This window comes from Stegodyphus dumicola, chromosome X1 (assembly GCF_044657685.1).
Source record: "Stegodyphus dumicola isolate Sdum_Otavi_A_Nest chromosome X1, ASM4465768v1".
Taxonomy (NCBI): Eukaryota; Metazoa; Arthropoda; class Arachnida; order Araneae; family Eresidae; genus Stegodyphus; species Stegodyphus dumicola.
This window is the reverse complement of record NC_140780.1, coordinates 240,301,222-240,323,596: the sequence shown is the minus strand read 5'-3', so window position 1 is coordinate 240,323,596 and position 22,375 is coordinate 240,301,222. Positions and strand designations below refer to the sequence as shown.

Here is a 22,375-nt window from a genome sequence, read left to right as displayed (position 1 = left end):
CACTTAAATGCAGTTTTCAAGACATTCCTCCGACAAATGGTTAGGGCTGATTTCTGCGGTAATAGACAGCTATAGGCATTCTGTTGGAAGATATTCTTATGGCAAACAGATACTGCATTTATTTAAAAGTCCACTGTTCGAGTGTCAAAAGGTGACGAAATGGCCCTAAAATAATAATAATAATAAAATTCTGAAAACTTGCAGATTTTATATCACGCCCAAAAGGGCGTATTTTAACGTTTTGTGCGTTGCCTTTATTTATTAAATAGCATGTTCTAAAATTCAGCTCAACAGCAATATCGCAAAATAATTTAAAAAGAGTATATCTTAGCTTATCAGTAATCCTTACTAATATTATAAATGCGAATGTGAGTTTGTTTGTGTGTTTGTTACACTTTCACGCCTTAATTACTTAACCGATCATCATGAAATTTTCCAGAAATATTTTTGATATATTAGAAAAAGTTATAGGCTATAAAATGTCTTCGTACGACTTTAATTAGCCGAGATACTACGTTTTCCCTACATTTTTACTTACTTTGTTGGGTTTTTCTCTATTAAAGAGATTTGGCTACGCGCCAATTAATTTTTTCACAAATATCTACGGAACGGCGGTTAGTTGAATTTCAAGACACATAATCCCTGATTTCAAAAATTCGTCGGAGTCCATCGATACCATTCTTATCTTCGTACGACTTTAATCAGCTGAAATATTAATGAAAAACTCTGAAAACACTAATTTGAATGAGACTCGATAGCGACATAAGGGATTTTTTCTTAGGTCTTCCCGTGTGGGTACAATAAATTGGTGATAAGAATTATAAATTTTGATCTAATTACCCAAATTTCTCGAAATTTAGAAACTTGTGTCGCACTTTGAATGATAGGAACATTAGTGGTGGAACTTTTTTTTTTTTTTTTTTTTTTGGTTGCTTAATTATTTCGAGCTTAATTCCAGATGAAACAATACTCCGCTTGCTAGTGTTAACTCTTTGTTGATAGGCTGCGATTCGAAAGTGAGGGAGAGGGGTAGCTGGTATCCGGTCGACCGAAAGAGTCAAAGTTCACGAATTTACGCCCGGAAAATCATTCAAAAATTAATAACTTGATTTCTAATTAACTTACTTGAAACTATTATCAACATTTCGACTTTTGTGATATATTTAATGTTTTGTTTCGTATTTTTAAAGATCTATACATTCTTTTTATATATTTCTGTTATTGTTGCTTGAAAAATTGCATTTATATTTTATATTTTTTACATTTTACTGTGTGCGATAACAACTATTGTTTTATCATTTTAAGGCGCTCGAATGTTCTTTATTTTTAAAAATAACCCTTTCGTCAGGCTTAAATACAAAATATCGGCGGCCTATAGGTATTGAAAAAGGGCAGTATTTACTGAAATCTTAACGCAGAGTGTATTTTTAAAATTCACGGGGAGTTGAAACTTATTTAAGGACATCAACGCGAGCGAAGCCGCGGAAAAGTTAGTTGCCAATATATTAAAAAACAAATATATAAATCAAACGAGTACAAAATTGAGTAAATTTAAAGATAAAGATAAAGCAAAAGACAGCGGAACAGATAATCGTGTCAATATGATTTTCAGTTTTAATGGTTTTACATTAAACAATATTTGTGTAAAAAAATTTAAAAAATAATCAAATAAATTAACAAAATCACTACAAAAATTCGAATACATACGACAGTATCGACAACCCAACTCGCGCACAGACACTGAACGCAACAAATGGTGATAACCAATTGATTCAAACGACGTCAAATTTGGCTAAGTAAAAGGGTTGCCATTGACATTTCCTTTATCTATTATGTGCAAAACTAGTTTTCAGCAATAGCTCTGTTGGTTCATCTCAGGGCTATTTTTATACCAGTGACTTTGCTATTAGATGGCGAACACTTCGTTATATTCACGAATATTAAGAAAAAATTTGGTAGCATGCAAATATTAGTAGTAGTAAACAGAGAACGAATATTGCTAAATATTAAGTAGAATTTATATTTGGATTGGTATTGTTCTTGGGCGTTTCACATTACTTACATAATTAATGTCGTAATCATAGTCATTAATACACAGAAAATATATAAATAAAATACATTCAAAACAGTTCATTCATATACGGGCTGCCTCTACCCGAGGCTGTGTGCGTTATGAATAAAGACAAAAAAAAATCTTAATAAGCGAACATTTCTTTATTTTCATCATAACAGTCTTTTACGCTTCCGAGATCAGTTTTCAGTTCTGTCTACAGGGAAAACATTCGAAATATTCAGCATGCAGGCTGACGTCATGAACAGCAGCGTATGGCTCCAGTTATTACTTCAGTTCCTTTCACAAACTCCTCCCCCCCCTTGAGACTCAGGTTGAGTCTTAAGCTCATAACCAACATTATTCAAAAGATCAAGTCTTTTTGGAGCTTTTACAAGTCCTCCAGAGGAGGAATATTGTTGCATTACCATTTTATCAGGTACAATTCCCCCTTTTAATGTACATCAAGCACTAGAATTAGATTCCTCTGCACCCAGTTTTTTATCAGGAATTATGTTTCTGTCATTGGCCTGCATCTCCAGAGGAAAGATGCGTTGTATTGGTCGTACAACTGTTCCATGCCCGGTCTTAAGTTTAACCATGCGAATCTCTCTATCACATCCAGGGATCAATTCTGTAATTCGGGCTAAGGGCCAAAATAAACGTTTTTTGTTATCATCTCCCATCAGTACCATTTCTCCAACTACAGGTTCCCGAGATCATTTTTCATTATGCTTTTGAACCAGTTGACTAAGGTATTCTTTTCTTTTCTGAAGCGTTGTCGCAGATCATTTAACAGTTTAGTTCTATACTTATCATAATCTCTTATTAAGACTTGAATTTAATTCATCAAGATCTTCAACATTGGAATTTCTCTTCTCGATAAGAAACATAGTGGGTGTCAGAGGGATAAATTCCTGCGGATCTTCAGAAACATACGTTAAGGATCTACGATTAATTATAGGTTCACAATCACAAATAATAGTATAAAGTTCTTCATATGATTACACTAATTTACATAAAGCACGTTTCAGCAAGTCTTTTACTGTACGAACCAACCTCTCCCACCCGCCGCCCCACCAAGCTGCGGTAGGTGGAATAAATTTCTAGAGTATCTTTTCAATTCCCGTTTCCTTTAATACTTTAGCCCAATTTAGTTTTGATAAATCATTAGATGCACCCCTAAAATTTGTTCCGTTATCAGTATAGATTATTCTAAGGCGTCCGCGCCTAGCAACAAATCGTGGAAGCGCCAGGAGAAAAGCATCAGTAGAAAGAGAATTTTCAAGTTCAAGGTGAATGGCATGGTACACAGCGCACGTGAACAGCGCGATCGACATCTTTCTTTCATTTTTTAAAAACAGGGTTCCAGCTGAATGAATCCCTATGATTTTAAACGGCGCACAATCCGTAACTCGGTCTGGTGGCAGAGGTGTCGGTTCGCTTGACATAGCCTTAGTTTTAAATCTTTTACAAACGATACAGTTAAAGAGGACATTTTTAATGGCCTTTCTAGCTCTGACTATCCAAAATCTTTCTCGTAATATACATTGCATCATATGAAGACCAGCATGACAGTTCTTATTATGTACACTGCTAAAAAAAAAAAAAAAAAAAAAAAAAAAAAAAAGGGACAGTGCTATATCTCCCGTTCTACTGGGGCGATTCACGAAATTCAAATTGCGTTCTTCATGTCTCGAAAGCGCGTCTTAGGATATATATTAGATTTATATATAGCACTATTCTAACATAGGTATTTTGACACAAAATCGGACTTTTTCTGAAATAACATACCAATTTTTTTACATATTTCGATTCTACGACTCAAATTATGCCAGAATACCAAGTTTTGTAAAAATCGTACGAGTAGTTTTTGAAATATTAACTCTCAAAATTTTAGCTCCTCAATATTAATTGAATTTGGCAAATATTTACTTATATCTCTTTTTTTTATTAAACTTTTTTGATTTTTTCTCTCACATTTGGAAATTTAGGTTCATTCCAAATAAAATTTACCCATTTTTTGTGTTTTATTTTTTAATTTTCTATTTTTAAATAATTTTTATAAATTTTTCGAAAAAAATTTTGAATTATAACCTACAAAATTTTTACCATCATCTTAAAGTAGGTATATTTTTAAGCATATCTGCAAAAAATTAGACTTTTTTGTTCAAAATTTTCTATTTGAATTTTTCTCCATTTTTTCTCCATTTTTTTTTTAGCAGTGTACATTTCTGATTAATAACTTAGTGAAATCACATTTTTCTGACAACAGTATTGGATACAGAAAAGATTCATGGCCATCTCTATTTATTATTTTGGTTTTAACTCTCAGAATACCATCATCATCAATGAGCGTTTCGATAAAATTATAAGATTTCTTATCAGACAGATAATAGTTTTGAACCAAACGAATTAAAATTTTCTCAAATTTTCAATTTCATACTGTGAAAGTTCAATGTTTCTATTCTTTTCAGAGCCATCTTTACAATTATTTACATATCCATGCAAATATTCTAATCATTTTATCATAATTGGATACATTGATTCGATGCCAAGGGAGATGCGCCTTTTGCTAGATCAATATTCACTATTTTTATCTCTTTTCTCTCCAATTGTACTTCTTCATACAAACAGATAATCTCACCAGTGGGCCAGTTTTCAGGGCCTTCTCGCAACCACAAGGGGCCTTCCCACCGTCTAGACCGAAGCATTTGCTTCGCAAAACATCCGCGTGATAACAAGTCGGCAATATCCAGTTTCCCAAGGTTTCTCAAATATCCTTAGAAAATATTTTACTGATCTTATCAGTTTCCCTGGGGCATGTCTCCATGAATGACATCACATCAACTCTCGAATCTCTTTAACCCTATTTTCGACGAAAACGGACCAATTTCCTTGCTCTGTTATCCACCAAAGAGCAGTGGTGGAATCAGATCAGAGGGTAACTTTTATGTTGGGCAAACTGAGAGCCTTGATAATAGAATTTGCAAGTCTAGAACTTATACAACAGTCCATTAATTCTAAACGAGGAATGCTTAAAGGTTTTAAAGGCGATACTCTAGACTTCGTCCGTACGAGATTTATTTTTACCTTAGAATTAAATACTAACCGAACAAAGACGCATGCTGCATACGCCCCCTTGCAAGCATCCACAAATACATGTAGTGCAGACGCGTCATTAATAAACAAATATCAAGGCAAAGTAACATCTTTCAAAACATTAAGTTCTTTAAACCAGTTCAAAAATGTATTTACATCATTTGGAGACAATTCATCATCCCATTTAATTTATTATTGCAAATTTCACTTTCCACAATTTATTCCACACATATTGCAAATTTCACTTTCCACAATTTTTGCAACAGCAGTTTCGGAAGCAACGTAGTTGGCGTTAATAAACCAATAGGATCAAAAATTGTCTGCACAATTGTCAAAATTGTCCTCTTTATGATTTTCGTATCACAGGTCAACGTATCTATATCCAAGGCTCCTTCTAAAGGAGCCTTATCTATATCTGTGCAGCACCTCAGCGTATCATTATCCAAATTCCAAATTACCCCCAAAACGGAAGTATTCCCTGAATGGTTGTCCATGCTTCCACATTGCCACATTGCTTTCAAAACCGCGCAGGTTAAAACATCCATTTGATATGATTAATTTGGAATGTTCAATAAAAGTAAACTGTTCATCAATACTAAAAATACTAGATAAACAATTATCCAAAAAAAATGACGAATTCAACTTTTCAGCAACTTCACTATACTGACGTGGAGAGTTTCCTAATACATGCATTATAGATGCGTTCAACAAGTAGGGGCTCGAAGAAACTCGAAACACAACTCTGCAATGCCTATAAATAAATTGTCCTTCATTGCATGGGAAAAAATTCTGAGAAAATCTCTATCTTTAGATGCGACGGATAACATTAAAAAAGCCTTTTCAATATCGGCACTAATACCTATCGGATACATCCTAAAACGATCTATAATATCGGGTATTAATTCAATAAGATTCATTCTATTACACAAACATTCATTCAAAGAGAGTTTCCCTCTTTCAGAGGCAGAGGCGTAAAAAACAGGACGAATTTTTGTGGTTTCACTTCCTAATTTGATTACAGACCTATGCGGCAAATAATAACATTCATTATTCAGCTCGTTTTCTGGTACGCTTTCAATAATATTCAACCATTCAACCTTTGGCCGAATTTGTATAGCAATAATTTGTATAGGACAGGTATAGCATAATCTTGGATACAAACTGTTTTTCAAACGAGTAGTTTGCTCTCTAAAAATAAAATATTGCTTCGAGTCTTGAGAACAGTCTTGCTTTACACACTTGAAATTTCTGAATAATAGATATTAAGTGTGGGGCTACGAGAGAGTATCAAAAAATAGAAATTAAGGAGGTTTTACTGTAACGTCATTGATAGAAGCGTTCCATCAGGTTATTATGTGGAGAAGTTCGTTACTATCTTCTCCAGCTTCTCCAAGTAATCTCCGTGTTAGGCTGCCGCGCGGTTAGCCCTAACACGTGCTGAAATAGCCGATGCGGAGTTTCCGCCGTTACCAGCTAAGGATACGAAAAGTGTGTTATGTGAATTAATACCTGGAATTACGGAGGATATATGTGTGTTTGCTAACAATATTCTTGATTCGAACTAAAGTGAACTCCTGCGAAAAGAGACTTATACGCTTCAGGAGTACCTTAATGCGTTACAACAGATCCATACTTTGGAGATCGCTGTTAAAACAAGCGAGCTTAATGCCATGCGGAGTATTGCTCGTGCAACTTCCGAAGAGGAAACATTAGTGCATAGGAATGATATCAAGACTCTTAAAGGCATTACTGAAGGATTGATGCAGTTATATAAAGGTGAGTGTGCCTCTTTTGGTGCCAATAATCCTACTTGTATAAACTCTGCTATTGCAAAACTCAGTAATAGTGTATCGTTAAATAATGGTGTTAGTAATTCTGATTGTCAGGTTATGTCTGATAATTGTGAAAGTTTGGTGGTTTGTGTGCTTAATGCATGATATAATTAAAGAAAATAAGAGTAGACAATCTCCTATAACAAAAGAATATATTAAGTACTAAATTACAATTTAAATTACATTGCAGAGATCAACGCAGAGCTCGGAACACAGTTCATGCTATCGCCGCGTACAGTTGTCTGACGAGAAGTCTGAGTGAGTAATGACGTCGCTTTGCTGCTCCGATTAAGAACTGGATTTTACACGTGGCGCCATCTCATGAATAGAAGTTGAAGTATCTGTCGGAACGCCACAGTACTTGCCCCCAAGTACCATCGGTACGTTATAAGTACTTTGGGTTAAATTTAACCTTTCTTCCAGATCTGGTAGTTTTAGGTTGCTCTTTAACGGGATGTAAGCTTTCTTCCGGGAGTGATGTTGATGAGGAAGTTGTTGGATCTTGCATTAGAAATGCTGGTTTGAGACGATCGATTCCAATCACTGATTGTTTGCCATTGCAGATGATGGTGAAATGTTTCGGTGTTCGTTTGACAACTTTGAATGGACCATCATATGAAGGTGTTAAAATTGGCTTAATTGCATTGTTGCGCACGAATACGTGCGAAGATGTCTCAAGCGCAGGATGTACAAAATAACTTGGCTGGTTATGCGAAGATGCTGGGGTTGGCGAGATATTGCTCATGGTCTCACGTAAACGTTGAAGGAATGTTGGAGGGTCGATAACTGGAGTAGATTCTGGGTGAAAGAATTCACCTGGCAGACGGAGGGTTGCACCATATAACAGTTCAGCACAAGTGCTACCAATGTCTTCTTTGAATGCTGTGCGAAGACCAAGCAAGACTAGGGGTAAGGCTTCTGTCCAGTGTGTGCTACTGTGGCACTTCAGACCTTGTTTGAGAGATCGATGAAAGCGTTCCACCATCCCATTTCCAGATGGATGGTATGGTGTTGTGCGAATATGGCGAATGCCAAGAAGAGAGGTGAGGGATGCGAACAAGTGACATTGAAATTGTCGGCCTTGGTCAGTAGTGATGGTGGTAGGCATGCCAAATCTTGAAAGCCACTGGGAGATGAATGCTCGAGCTATAGTTTCAGCGGATGTATTTTCAATAGGAATGGCTTCAGGCCATCTTGTGTACCGATCAATACAAGTGAGGAGGTAAGTAAGTGTAACCATTTGAAGGAGGCAATGGGCCAACCAAGTGCACATGATCAAAGCGTCTTGCTGGAAGGTTAAATTGTTGAATGGGGCTGTGAGTGTGACGGGATACTTTACACTGTTGACATCTAATACATGAACGAGTCCATTCTGTGATGTCTTGATTCATTGCTGGCCAGACAAATCTGTCTGCGATCAGCTTTTTGGTGGCACGGATTCCAGGATGTGCCAAATTGTGCAAGGCATTAAACACTTCACGTCTAAAATTGACAGGAATATAGGGACGTATTCTATTGTTCTCTATGTCACAGTAAATTTTAAGCGTTGGATCAATGTGCAGCGGTTGTAACTGAAGGGAGGTTTGTGGATTTGAGATTAGGTTCTTGAGTTCCTCATCATGCAATTGAGCTTTTGCAATTTCAGAGAAATATGGGGTAGTGAGGTTGATATTGTTTACCCGAGACAAGGCATCAGTGACACAATTATCAGTACCAGAGACATATCTGATATCTGTACTAAACTAGGCGATGAAATCCAGATGTCGAAGCTGACGAGGAGAACATGAGTCAGAGTTTTTTCTAAAAGCGAAGGTTAATGGTCGATGATCGGTGAAAATGCTGAAGTCGTGTCCTTCCAAGTTGTGCCGGAAGTATTTAACAGCACAGTACACAGCAAGTAGCTCCCTGTCATATGTGCTGTATTTCCTTTCTGCAGTAGTAAGTTTTCTGGAGAAGAATGCCATTGGGGAAAGTCCTTTAGTGGTATGGGCTTGAAGCACTGCTCCTATGGCCGTATCAGATGCATCTACCATTATAGAGAACTGATCACTAGGTAAGTGATAAGAAAGTGTGGCTGCATTTGCCAGATCGTGTTTGCATTGCACGAATGCTGCAGATGCAGATTCAGTCCAAGGGACAGCTCGTTGATCGTTTTTTTGCTATTCTTCAGAAACTCATGTAGGCAGGCTTGTGTTCTTCCGGCATTTGGCAGAAAGCATCGGTAGAAATTTAACATTGCTAGAAAACGCTTCAGTTCAGAGATGGTTTTGGGCTGAGGTAGGTCGTTAATTGCTTTGACTCTTTCCGGTAAAGGTTTGACTCCATTCTGGGTGATAAGACATCCAAGAAAGGAAACTGAGGGTTGACCAAGTACACATTTGGATGGATTTAGTTTTAATACATGATCTTTAAGGCGAGTGAAAATCTGACGCAGATGTTGAAAATGTTCTTCCGCATCTGTAGATGCAACCAGGATATCATCAAGATATGGGATGCAGAAATCGAGGCCAGACAGTACTTGGTGTATGAAACGCTGAAATGTTTGGCCAGCATTGCGAAGGCCAAATGGCATATATAAGTACTCAAAGAGACCAAATGGTGTAGTCACTGCGGTCTTGGGCACATCTGCAGCATGCACTGGGATCTGATGATATGCTCTGGCAAGATTGAGGGTAGAAAATATGTTTGTTCCATGAAAAAGATGGATACAGTCTTGGATATGTGGGACTGGATATCTGTCAGGGATTGTGGCGGCATTAAGTCGACGATAATCTCCACAAGGCCGCCAGTCACCATTAGACTTTTTAACCATGTAAAGTGGACTGGCCCATGGACTTTTAGATGGGCGAATGGTTCCCTGTGCTAGCATGAATTCAAATTCTTTGCGAGCAGCTTTTAGCATCTCTGGAGAAAGACGACGAGGCTTGGAAAATACAGGTGGGCCATGTGTTTCAATGTGATGATACACTTCTGGCTGATGAGTATGCTGACCTGATTTGGATGGGTTTAAAATGTCAGGGAATTCTGCTAATAACCGATGAAACCGTGTGCTGCCCAATACAACACTTATGTTGGTAGGTACGTTCAATATGTGAGAAGCTTGGCCCTGTGATGTCAGCTGAGTTGTAGCATCAATTAAGCAATTATTCTTGACATCCACTAGAAGGTGGAAATGTGTCAAGAAGTCGACACCAATAATTGCTTGAGTTACATCCGCAATAATAAAAGGCCAGTTGAAAGTCCGGCGCAAGTTTAGATCAAGTGTCAATAGTTTGGTGCCGTAGGTTGCAATTTGGGTACCATTGGCTGCATACAGTACAAGTTTATTCCCCCCGGGGGTCGACGTAGAGAACTCTGCGAAGCTACTGGCTAGGATCTGTACCTAGGCAGTCTCGGCCACGGGGGTATAAAATTTATGAACTTGGTGGTTCTGAAGGCTCTGGGAAAGGTCACTTATTGGCCGGCCTCGGAGTCTGGCACGTCCTAGCGGGGCGTGGTGCTAGTAACCCGTGGGGTTTTCCCCCGGGGTCGCTGGGTAATGTCCCGCTGCGACGGGCTCGCCCGAGCGACTGGCAGGAGCATTAGACGACCGGTGCTGCCTGGTGTCGTATCCAGGTGGTGCGCGGCTCTGCTGGAGGGTAATAGTGGAGGTTGAACTTCCACGACGTGCCCAAAGGCAGAGTCGACCTGTAGTGAGATTTAGTTACTCGGAACAGGGAAGCCGAAACCCATAGTACAAGTTTATTAAGTTGGTGAGCATTTGTTTTAGTTCTCGGGAGCACTGATATGTCAGCTCCAGTATCTACTAGAAAACATAACTGAGTTGAACGATCAGCCAGTACTATTCTGTCGATGTAGCGGACATTCTGTTGGCCAGCAGAAGACCGCCCATTTAGTTTCCCGCTTGTTCAAAAGTGCATGGAGGGGCACACTGGCGAGCTTGAGCGCCAAAATTCATATGATAAAAACATATGCCACTTGTGGGTTCTTTGTACTGCGTTCGAGTATTGTGACGAGATAGACTCCTGCTTCGGCCACGAAATTTATTACGTGGGCCCTGATTTGATGGATTGTATCTCCGTGAAGCATGAAGACTTGTAGAGAGTTCAGATACTTGTTTGGTCAATTCAGCCACTTGTTGTTCGAGGGATGAACTGGAAGGTGCAGCATTAGCAGCACTGACATAAGCTGGAGTAACAAGTTCATTAATTTTGTCAGCCATTGCTGCTATACGGGTTAGATCTTCATTGGAAGCAGCAAGAATTATTTGTATGTTATTAGGGAGACGCGAAAGCCATAGTGACTTCAACAAGTCGTCACTAAAATGGCTTCCTGCCAGATCACGCATTCGTGACAGCAAGTATGAAGGTCGTTGATCTCCAAGTTCAAGTCCTTGTAGTAAAGTACGTATTTTTGAAGATTCACTTTCTGAATAGATTTCAATGAGCCGCTGTTTCAGTTTGGAGTATTTATCACAATCAGGTGGTTTGAGAATTAAGTCATGCACTGAATTCAGAATATCAGACTCAATTGCTGCAACTACATGGTTGAATTTTGTAGAATCCTCACTAATGCGAGCGATAGAAAATTGTGTTTCGATCTGAGCGAACCACAATGAAGGATTATTTTTCCAGAAAGGCGGTGGCTTCACCGCAACGCGTGTGATTTGTGGCTCTGGTGGAATATCGTCAGGCATACTGATAGATAATTTTCACTTTAATTAATAAACACTTAACAGCACAAATATCGTAGCATGAGGATACACTATTGATATTTTACCATAATAACAATAAATATTTTAACAATGCAGAAAAAATTTACGTAACGATACATACACAAATAAGACACGGTCAGCAATTACACACACAAATAATATTTTACCGAAATGCATTTGAAAAGAAACCCTTATTTGAGAAAAAAAATGATCACTATTGTATCACATTTGTCACAAAAGTTGAAGTATCGAAGAATTATTGCACGACTGGCGAAGTCAGCGGAACGGAACAGATCACATTGATGATTTGCTGAAGCTCCTTGCGATGATATGCACGACTTTGAAAAAAACACAAGCAATATATATCAATACTTCTAGAAATAATTGAAGGGCTACGTTGTAGCATACGTTTAATGTCCATATTCGTTGTTATTTTTAGTCAGTTCTTCAGAATGCCTTGGATGCACGTGGCTTAGGGTCGTTGAAAATCCATTGTCAGTAGCGTGCTCAGTCAAAAGGTCACCACTTTTGGTGGTTTGTGTGCTTAATGCATGATATAATTAAAGAAAATAAGAGTAGACAATCTCCTATAACAAAAGAATATATTAAGTACTAAATTACAATTTAAATTACATTGCAGAGATCAACGCAGAGCTCGGAACACAGTTCATGCTACCGCCGCGTACAGTTGTCTGACGAGAAGTCTGAGTGAGTAATGACGTCGCTTTGCTGCTCCGATTAAGAACTGGATTTTACACGTGGCGCCATCTCATGAATAGAAGTTGAAGTATCTGTCGGACGCCACAAAAGTAATTTATCATGAAAATGAAAATGGTTCTGATAATGCATAATGAAAATGTTAAATAATGAAAATTTTTCTGATAATGCATGTTGTTCTACTGATAGTTCTGATGTTATTAAACCTAGTACAGTTAAGAATGTAAATGCTAGTCCTAGCGTACCACGGCCTAAGCGGCCCTCTCAGGAATGTAAACGTTGTTCAGAAAAGCTACAGGACGCCGATGGCTTCATTCAGCCGCGTAATGCGGCCAGGCCATCAAAAATTGTTAAATATAATAGCGAGGTGCCTGTTAATAACAAATTTGATAAATTAAGTGAGAATAATATTAATGTCAATAATGTGAATGTCAATACAGATGGTAATAATATAGAAGTAGCTGATGAGGATGAAATCGTAGAAATAGTGCAGCCGAAAGTTAAACCGATAATGGTTAAGCCGGCTATTAAATTCTCTGACTTCCTTAAGAAGCTCAGAGATGATACTAAGTTAGAATTTGCAGGGAAAGTCAACGGGGAATTTTTAAAAGTATTTCCCAAGTCAGAGACGGATCATAGATCCATAACTAGATATTTAGAGGATAATAGTGTTGATCACTATATAATTACTAGAAAAACTGAGAGGCCAGTTAAAGTAGTCATAAGAGGACTGCCAATAGATTGTCTCTCTGAGGACATTTTTGAAGAATTAGAGCATATGAAGTACAAACCACGAAAAGTGGTTCAAATGAGAAAAACTAGATCTAGGGCCCCGATGCCGTTATTTCAGGCTCGCCTCGATAACATACCAGGGGTGCAAAGCATTTATGATGTAAATAAAATATTATGTTTTTATGTAGAAGTACATCCATACAAGGTGCGTGGAGGTGTTGTGTAGTGTCACAACTGCCAACACTTCCACCACTCTAGTGAGAATTGCAAATTGCAGCCCCGCTGCGTAAAAATGCGCGGGTGCACATAAAACTACAATGTGTAATGTTAAAAAATTAGAAACGCCAGTTTGCTGTAATTGTTTACAATCAGGGCACACGGCAAATTACCGTGGTTGTCCTAAATTTCCAGTACGACGCACGGCTGTTCCAGTACGACGCACGGCGTTAAGTCAGCTAGTACAAATAATGTTAAAAATGCTGATGTCAAGGCACCCAGTGCGCCTCATTCTGCTATGGTGGCCCCCGGCCGAAGCTACGCCAGTGTGGCCAAAGGTTCAACTGTTAATCCTGCTGCGGCTTCCGTAGAAAAACAAGATGTAAAAAATGTAAATAGTGTTAATCATGTTAGTACTAGGACTGTAAATAACAACAGGACTGATGTGGCAGCAAGTAGCAGCAATGTTAATGCTTTTACCGATATTTTTAAAGTGTTTAAAGAAATTTTTCACATGTTCAAAGCAACTTCCTTTGTTACTGTTTTAGCAAAAATCTCCGCAGTAATGCCTGAGTTAAGGGCAACGGAGACACACTATGATAAACTGTTCATCTTGTTTAACGTGTTAGATGATGTTTTCAGTTCTTCTTTAACTGCTTAATTATGAATTGTACTGTATATAGATATTTAAACATAATTACTTGGAATGCGAACGAATTGTATCGTAAAATCAATGACCTCAGGGAGTTTGTAAATGAGCACGTCCCCGACTTACTTTTCCTACAGGAACACAAGCTTCACCCAAAAATACCAATTAATGTTGCGAATTATAGCACCTACAGATCTAAGAGAAATGCCAATGCTGTACGACCAAGAGGAGGAGGAACAGCGCTCCATATCAAACGCTGCATCCCTCATAATCATGTAACAATACCACAGCTTTCGGTCGTTGAGGCCACAGCTATCTGAATCACAAAAGACACTAACATAACATACACGTTTGTTTCCACCTATAAACCACCAATGAAACCAGTGGCTGCTGTTCAGGCAGACCTTGATACGTTACTGATACTTAGAACACATATTGTCATAGGTGGAGACTTAAATGCACGACACCGCGCGTGGAACTGTTACACCTCAAATGCTACAGGCAAATTAATTTACAGTTTAGCCGGTTCGGCTCGATTTATTATAGCAGTTCCAAAAACCCCAACACGGTATGCTGTTGGGTCAGCTGCAACAATTGACTTCTTCCTGCTCAGAAACACCAGCAGTCCGCTGGATGTTTCTGTGCTGGATGAATTGTCATCTGATCATAATCCGGTCAGAATTATTCTGGACCTCAGCAGTTTTACTACAACAGACAGAAGAGCCTTTCGCACCGACTGGCAAATTTTTGCCAAAGCTCTAACCAACATTCAGTACACGATTCCAACGATACATTCGGGGGATGACATTGATAGTTTGGTTAAGGAATTCACCAGCCAAGTTCAATCTGCTTATGAGAAAGCAAGGATAGACGTTAAACCTGAGAAAGGCCTTCAAACCATTAGAGTTACATCTATTGTTAAAAGAAAGGAATGCAGCCAGAAGGCAATACCAGAGAACAAGGCACCCACAAGACAAACGGTACTTCAACCAACTGTGTGAGGCAGTCAAGTCTCTTACAAACAAACTTGCACAAGATCGCTGGACCAGCTACCAGGGATCACTTTCCTGTGAGGATAGCTCTTTATGGAAAGCTGTGAAAAGGTATAAAAAATGCTACAAGTCCATTCCGCCCCTTAACGGGCCTCAAGGGATCCACTACACTGGAGCTGAGAAGGCAGAACTTTTAGCGCAGCATCTGGAATTTTAGTTCTGTGTGAACAACACTTCAGACAACAACACAGATCAGCTTATTGCTGACTTTCATCACAATTACACAACAAGCCCATACACCGACAACATAATCTTAGTCATGCCGTCGGAGGTCTGCAGTTATCAAAAGGCTGAGAAGGAAAAAGAGCCCTGGGTTGGATGGTATTTCCAATCAGATGATCAAGAATTTTCCATCAAAAACCATATGTTATTTCACCAAGCTGGCTAACTGCATCTTACAGTGGCAATACTTTCCGGCATGTTGGAAAACTGCTCAAATTACGCCAATACTGAAACCTCACAAACCAGCCACTGCACCTGAGTCCTATCGTCCCATCAGCCTCCTGAGCTCTGTCAGTAAACTAATGGAAGCAATAATACTGAGCAGATTGAATAAATATCTGGAGGAGCATAAGGTCATCATTCCATACCAATTCGGTTTTCGTCAGAAGCACTCAACCACCCACCAGCTTTATAGAGTTGTGGAGATGATCAGTGATGGCTTACAAAGAAGCAGAGTGACTGGAGGTCTGTTTCTAGACATTGCTAAGGCCTTCGACCGTGTGTGGCTAGATGCCCTCACATACAAGTTACACAACCTGGGGTTACCAGGCTACATCACTAACACGATCAAATCCTACCTAACAGGTAGACACTTTGTCGTTCACGTATTTGGCACATTATCCACCAGCCGCCCTATAAGAGCTGGCGTACCACAAGGGTCCCTTTTGCGCCCCACTCTATTCAACATTTATGTGAACGACACGCAGTGGCTAATCGCACCGACGGTGCGAATAGCTAACAGGATATTCACACCACCTACGTTCACGCATGCGCACAAGCAGCCCAGGTACCAGCATTTTACGCCGAGTTCCGCAAGGCAGGCGGTAGTGAGAGCGAAGGTTATCAACCCTAATTCAGCAATAGAAAGGGTTGTTAATAGTTCACCAGCAAGAGAATAGTTTGCAAGTAATAATTATCAGTTACAAAGACGAGGACAATCTATATGCATGATAATGTTCAGGAAATGATTAGATAAAATAGGGATTTAATGATGGTTCTAATTGCAAGCGAGGGCGAGTAATTAGTTAAAAAATCTTTATTGACAAAAAGGATACAGAAATTACTTAAATTCTTTTATTTAACAGAGGAATTTTTATGCAAACTGAGACCCTATTCTTATGGCATAGGACTGTCAGAATTTATTGTTCAATAAGAAAACTTACTGAAAATGATAATATTCTTATATATTCATCACTTTTTCAGTATCCACACAGGTTTATAGGTTCAAATGCCACATTTCAAAATCAAAGTTATTTATGAAATAAAACCCTACAAAATCCGATAAATCATTTGTGTGGGCAAATTTTTAAATCTAAATCTCTTACATTAAATGATTTCTGTCTTTTAAATTACATCCCATTATTTATTTCAATTTAATTAATTAATGTGTTTGTACTAATATTTCAAAGTTATTTGAAGCACTTTTTGTGTCCTGAAAATGCCAAGTATTTCCATAAAAAAAATAAGCAGGCATACAGAATAATTCATTTAATAGTTCATATAATCACTTTTAACTTATTTCATGTCTAAATTTTCTACACAGAAATCCTCTGTCTAATTTTTAGTATCTTTTATCGGATGAAATTTCTCAAAGAGGAATGAATTAAAGGCTTGATTGCGCAAAACACATCTTTATAGCTAAATGTATTCTAAGAAGTACAAAAAATGTCAACACGATTTTGCCCCCCTTCAAATCAGTCATTTAAACTATTGAAATCGTTCAGGAAAAGGATAGACATTGCGAACCTAAAAATCTTCCCTTTTTTATATATACTTTAATAAAAGGAAATGTTTTATTTCTTTTTATAAGAAAAGGAACCCATTTTCCTTTCTAGACTTTTGAAAGTTGCCTACGCTTAAAAATGATAAATTACGCCAAGGTAGAAACCCGCCTTTGACAACTCAATGCGCATGCGTGGTTAATGTTGGTGCGAATAGCTTAAGCAGCTAATCGCACCGGTGGTGCGAATAGCATCGGCCTGAACGACATACCCACTACACCCAACACGACACTCGCAATGTATGCAGACGAGACTGCGATCCTTACACAAAGCGCATTTGTTGGTTCAGCTATACAACACTTACAAGAACACATCCGGGCATTAGAGGCTTGGCTTGTCAAGTGGAGAATTAAGGTTAATGTTGAGAAAACTTATGCTATATTGTTTACAACTAAAAAGAAATTTCCAGTCTGCCTGCAGATGTATGGAGAAAGCATCCCCTGGGTCAAGCAGGTCCCTTATCTTGGGGTGATCCTCACTAAATCTCTTACATGGAATCCACACATTACAAATATTATAAAGATGTTTCGAGCTAGTAAAGCTTTACTCTTCCCCTTAATTGCTCGAAACAGCGTTCTATCTATAGATAACAAGTTGCTCATTTACAAATCTATGTTACGCCCCATTCTGAGTTATGCCTGCCCGATATGGGCATACTCTTGTAAATCACTTAGAAAAAGACTGCAAGCAGCCTAGAATGGGGCAATTAGACAAATTTGCAATGCCCCCTGGTATGTTAGGAATAGACAGCTCCACAAGGAGCTAAAACTTGAGGAACTCAAGCATTATTACAGCCGCCTATCGCGGAATTTTCGTGACAAGCAGGAGGCTATTGACAATCCTGCGATAACTAAGTATAACTATGATGTAAATAATCCTATGAATATTAACCGCCCGCGGGCCATTATGTGTGTTAACCTACATTAATTTCTGTGTGTAATGACTGATTATTATTATACATATATAATCTACAAATTTCTGTACTGTTATTGTATTATATATTATTTTTTAGTATCATGCATGTTGTCAGTTTAGCGGCACCAAAGAAGCGCACTTACCTCTTTTGTTTTGCCATGTTTGTCTATGTTCTCTTTCCAGCTCTACCACTTGACAGCTTCTGTGCTTGACTGGCTTTCTATCCAGAATATTGCTTTAAGTTACTACGTTATGAGATATGCTGTTAAAAAATTATGTACCATTACCTGATAATTATGTATATCCACAACATTTTAAGATATGTTCGTTAATGCATTCAGTTATAATTCACATATATTCGAAACTATACTATAATATGTTCGATGAGGGGTACCCTGATGTCTGGCCCCACTGTAGATTACCGTACATCCAAGTAATCTCCGTATCGTTTCCGAAATTACATGCGTAAACACTTGCGCCCAGTAGTCAAAAGAGTGCCTGAATGATTTGTTCGAAGTTGTTTGTGTTTTCCTCTTTATTTTTTTTTGAACGACTGTGCGGCTGAGGGAGAGGTAGTGTGGTGCGGCGAATTTGTACTATAGAAAAAATAGTCATTTAATTAAAAACTTAATGTATAAGTTGTTTGTATAAATTATAGGTGTACAACATTACGATTAAAATGATTATTGACGGAATAGACTGGGATATGAATAAAGTTGACGATGGTGTTATCAGTATGTTGTTTATTATATATTTTAATTTCTGTTACTTTTTTAAATATCTCAAAAGAGTTTGCTTGATTTAAAGAATAAATTTGTAAGATAATTGCTTGAAATTGAGTAGTTATACTGAAATTTGAGCAATTCCGGAACTTTATCAGTGGGGCGTATTGTATTAATTCCACTGAAAATTTATTCTGGTTACCTGTAGTTGATTGCTTCCTTTATGAAAATTTAGTATTAGTGAATTATACAATGGCATGAGTTTTCCGAGAAAATATTATGTATGTTTAAAGAGAATCAGTTGTAGAAAATACTGAACTGGTACTATACCAGAAAGCGGCGAGTTGTTTTTTAATAGGATCTTAATATGAAACTTTGCGTGTTTCTAAATCGAAATATTACTCTGAACAGCCGAAATTCGTTTATCAGACTTTGACTACTATATTTATTGATTTTTTACGATACTTTCATATTTATTGAAAATGTTATGATCCTTTATTATTTTAATGTGTTTGTTTTATCTTTGGCATTTTGAAATACATTAGTGCACTTTTGATTTATGTTTTTAGCTTTTATGTCATTCCAAAAATGATTACTTATTATTAACAGCAGAAAATAGTTTTTGTTCTCACAATGGCTGAAATTGGTTAAAAATGTAATAAAAAGGTATTTTAAATGTTATAATAATTAATAATACTTACTTATTATTTTAATGTGTACAATATTGCATGTGTTGTAATTAGTGTATGTTAATAATAAAAATAATAGATTATTACAGTAATCGGCATGCAATTCTAAAAATGGAAAAACAGTAAATGTATTCAGTTTTGTTTGTTTATATCCTTGTATTTCTATAAAAATATATACCTAAAATTAATCATTAAAAGATGGAATACACCTTTTCCTACAGGCTGACATTTCTTGTATGACTTGTCCCAAAATAAATAAATTAAAAAAAAAAAAAAATAAATAAATAATAATAATGATAATAATAAAAAAATCAGTTATTGGCATTATGATTTTCTCTTAAGTAGTAATTAATAAGTTTTTGTGTACAAGAATGTTGTGGTTGAATGAATTAGCAACCAAAGCAGCTTTTGCTAAGTCTCACAGACTGAAGGAGGACAAGAAAATTTGGTAAAAATACATTTACGGGTGCCCCTTGGCGATTTTTGCTGGTACATGGGCACCAAGTTGTGCAGTGCAAAAATCGCTACTACACAAATCCAAAATAACAAGTCAAAGAATTGCACAAACTCGGTATCCATGTACACATCGATCTTTTTTCACTTCAAAAAATATCAGAGAATTGCAAAAATTAGGCATTGTGCACTCCCTTGACTTTGTCCATGTACACGTTGATCTATATTCACGTAAAAAGTCACAGGAGCAGCCAACAGAAGATATATAATCTCAATAAACTACATTTTAAATCAAGCAATGAAATAACATAAGAAAAGGAAATTCATCTTAGCGCTACACAAAGGAAATATCCACTTACATTATTTAGGAATTTAGCTTTCTTCAGTCAAACAAAATTCCTTAAGAGCATCCAAAAAATTCCTAAAATTATCTGATTTAGAATCTATATATTGGCATTGCCACTTAAATTCTCAAAAATAAGAGTAAAGAATATATCCCGTAGTGCCTGTATCATTCGACGTTCGACCATATGCATATCCTTCTTACAAACAGGACACTTAATAATGGTTACTAAGTAAACCTTCATTTACACACCAGTCGATTAATGCTTTTGCCCTTTCATTCTAAATCGCACAGAAACTTCAAATTAATCGTATCACATTCAGCCATTTTACCGTGTAAACCACAAAATAACAACGTAATTATCGAAAAACCAATGCACACTTTCCAAATCTTTTCCCATGATTCAAATTGACCGCAATCACGTAGCCAATTAGGTTATAATAGGGTTTCCAAAACATTAACTACTCAGGTTACCATAAATGAAACAACAATTTGGCGACTGGGCTTAATTTCTAAGATTAGAAGGGTCGGAGCCCTATGGAAGACCGTCAGCAAAGAGGAACAAGAGTAAGTAAATAAATAATATTACTATTAAACACATTAATAATTTTAAAATTAAATAGTTAAATATTATCAAATTAATTTATAGCTGATTAATGTTTATAAATTGTTATTTAATCAGTAATTATTATATAAGTAATTAATTATAATTTAATTGATAATTATTAGATAATTAATTAATAATAATTCAATTTATAATCATTAGATAATTAATTATTAATAATTTAATTGATAATTATTAGATAATTAATTAATAGTAATTTAATTGATAATTATCAGATAATTAATTATTATTTATTGAAATAATTAAAATTAAATAAAATGTAAAGAGATAAATTTAAAGTTAATACGCGATTTTTAATATAATTTTATTGTTAAAATAAAATTTTCAAGATAAAATTTCTACTGAAATTGTTATTCAGTTACATAAAAGAACTGCCACAGCCTTCTTATTCAGGGCTCTGGTGCGTTCTGGCTAGAATTATGATTTATTACAAAAACTAAGAAGGGTTGATCTTTACATTATGGTAACTTGGCGATTTTTTGGCGAAAATTTGGCGACCAACTCTCCTACAGCAACCCTCTGTTTTTTTTTCCCCGTCGCCATTTTGTCTTCACGAAGTAAAGACATGTTTCTTTTCTTTTTATCTCCTGAACACTTCTTCCAACAATCTACTAGCCGAATTACACTTATGTTAGAAATTTTATCAAACAAAACTGCTTAATCATGACAAATATTCACTGCAAAATTAGGAAAAACTGCACAATACCATCCTCCTTACGCATTTTTAAAATAACACATACACATAAACCATGTACACACCGACTTATTTTTACTTAAAAAACATCCCAGAATTGCACAAAAACGGCATTGCGCACACTCTTCACTATATCCATGTACACTGCTTTTTTCTCATAAATTAGAAAAATTTCACGAAAATACATGACAATTTTCTCAATCTTTAAACCCGGTGAAAAGAACATATATGAAATTACCTGATCGCAAAAAAGTATTTACCCTTTACAAATATGAACATTTCCACATATAAAATAAATAAAATATCCAAAAACTTTTACCTCTAAATCATCTATTACATTATACACGTCACCAACGAATTCATACCGCAAGCATTACAAATACTTAGTATCAAATATTTAAATTATTTCCATGCACGTTTATTTCAACTTAAACATATACCAAATTCCTACAAGCATAAAATTCACAAAATAACTATCATTTCATTAAAATATCACTGAACCATGTACACGTCGACTTATTTTTACTTAAAAAAACATCCCAGAATTGCACAAAAATGGCATTGCGCACACTCTTCACTATATCCATGTACACTGCTTTTTTCTCATAAATTAAAAAAATTTCATGAAAATACATGACAATTTTCTCAATCTTTAAACCCGGTAAAAAGAACATATATGAAATTACATGATCGCGAAAAAGTATTTACCCTTTACAAATATCAACATTTCCACATATAAAATAAATAGAATATCCAAAAACTTTTACCTCTAAATCATCTATTACATTATACACCTCACCAACGAATTCATACCGCAGGCATTACAAATACTTAATATCAAATATTTAAATTATTTCCATGCACGTT

General features: G+C 36.6%; 1 protein-coding gene across 3 annotated transcripts in view; it reads left to right on the top strand.

Annotated features, from left to right (window-relative positions):
- The first annotated feature begins 18,258 nt into the window (after positions 1–18,258).
- Positions 18,259–22,375, top strand: part of SWIP (strumpellin and WASH-interacting protein) — a 228,808-nt gene continuing 224,691 nt past the window's right edge. For 2 of the 3 annotated variants that reach the window (XM_085807263.1, XM_085807261.1), the window contains exon 1: positions 18,261–18,716. In XM_085807263.1, the coding sequence (XP_085663389.1) occupies positions 18,662–18,716 (55 nt within the window). In that variant the 5' untranslated portion in view covers positions 18,261–18,661. Of the gene's footprint in view, positions 18,717–22,375 lie in introns of all 3 variants that reach the window. The other variant, XM_085807262.1, reaches the window with a different exon arrangement.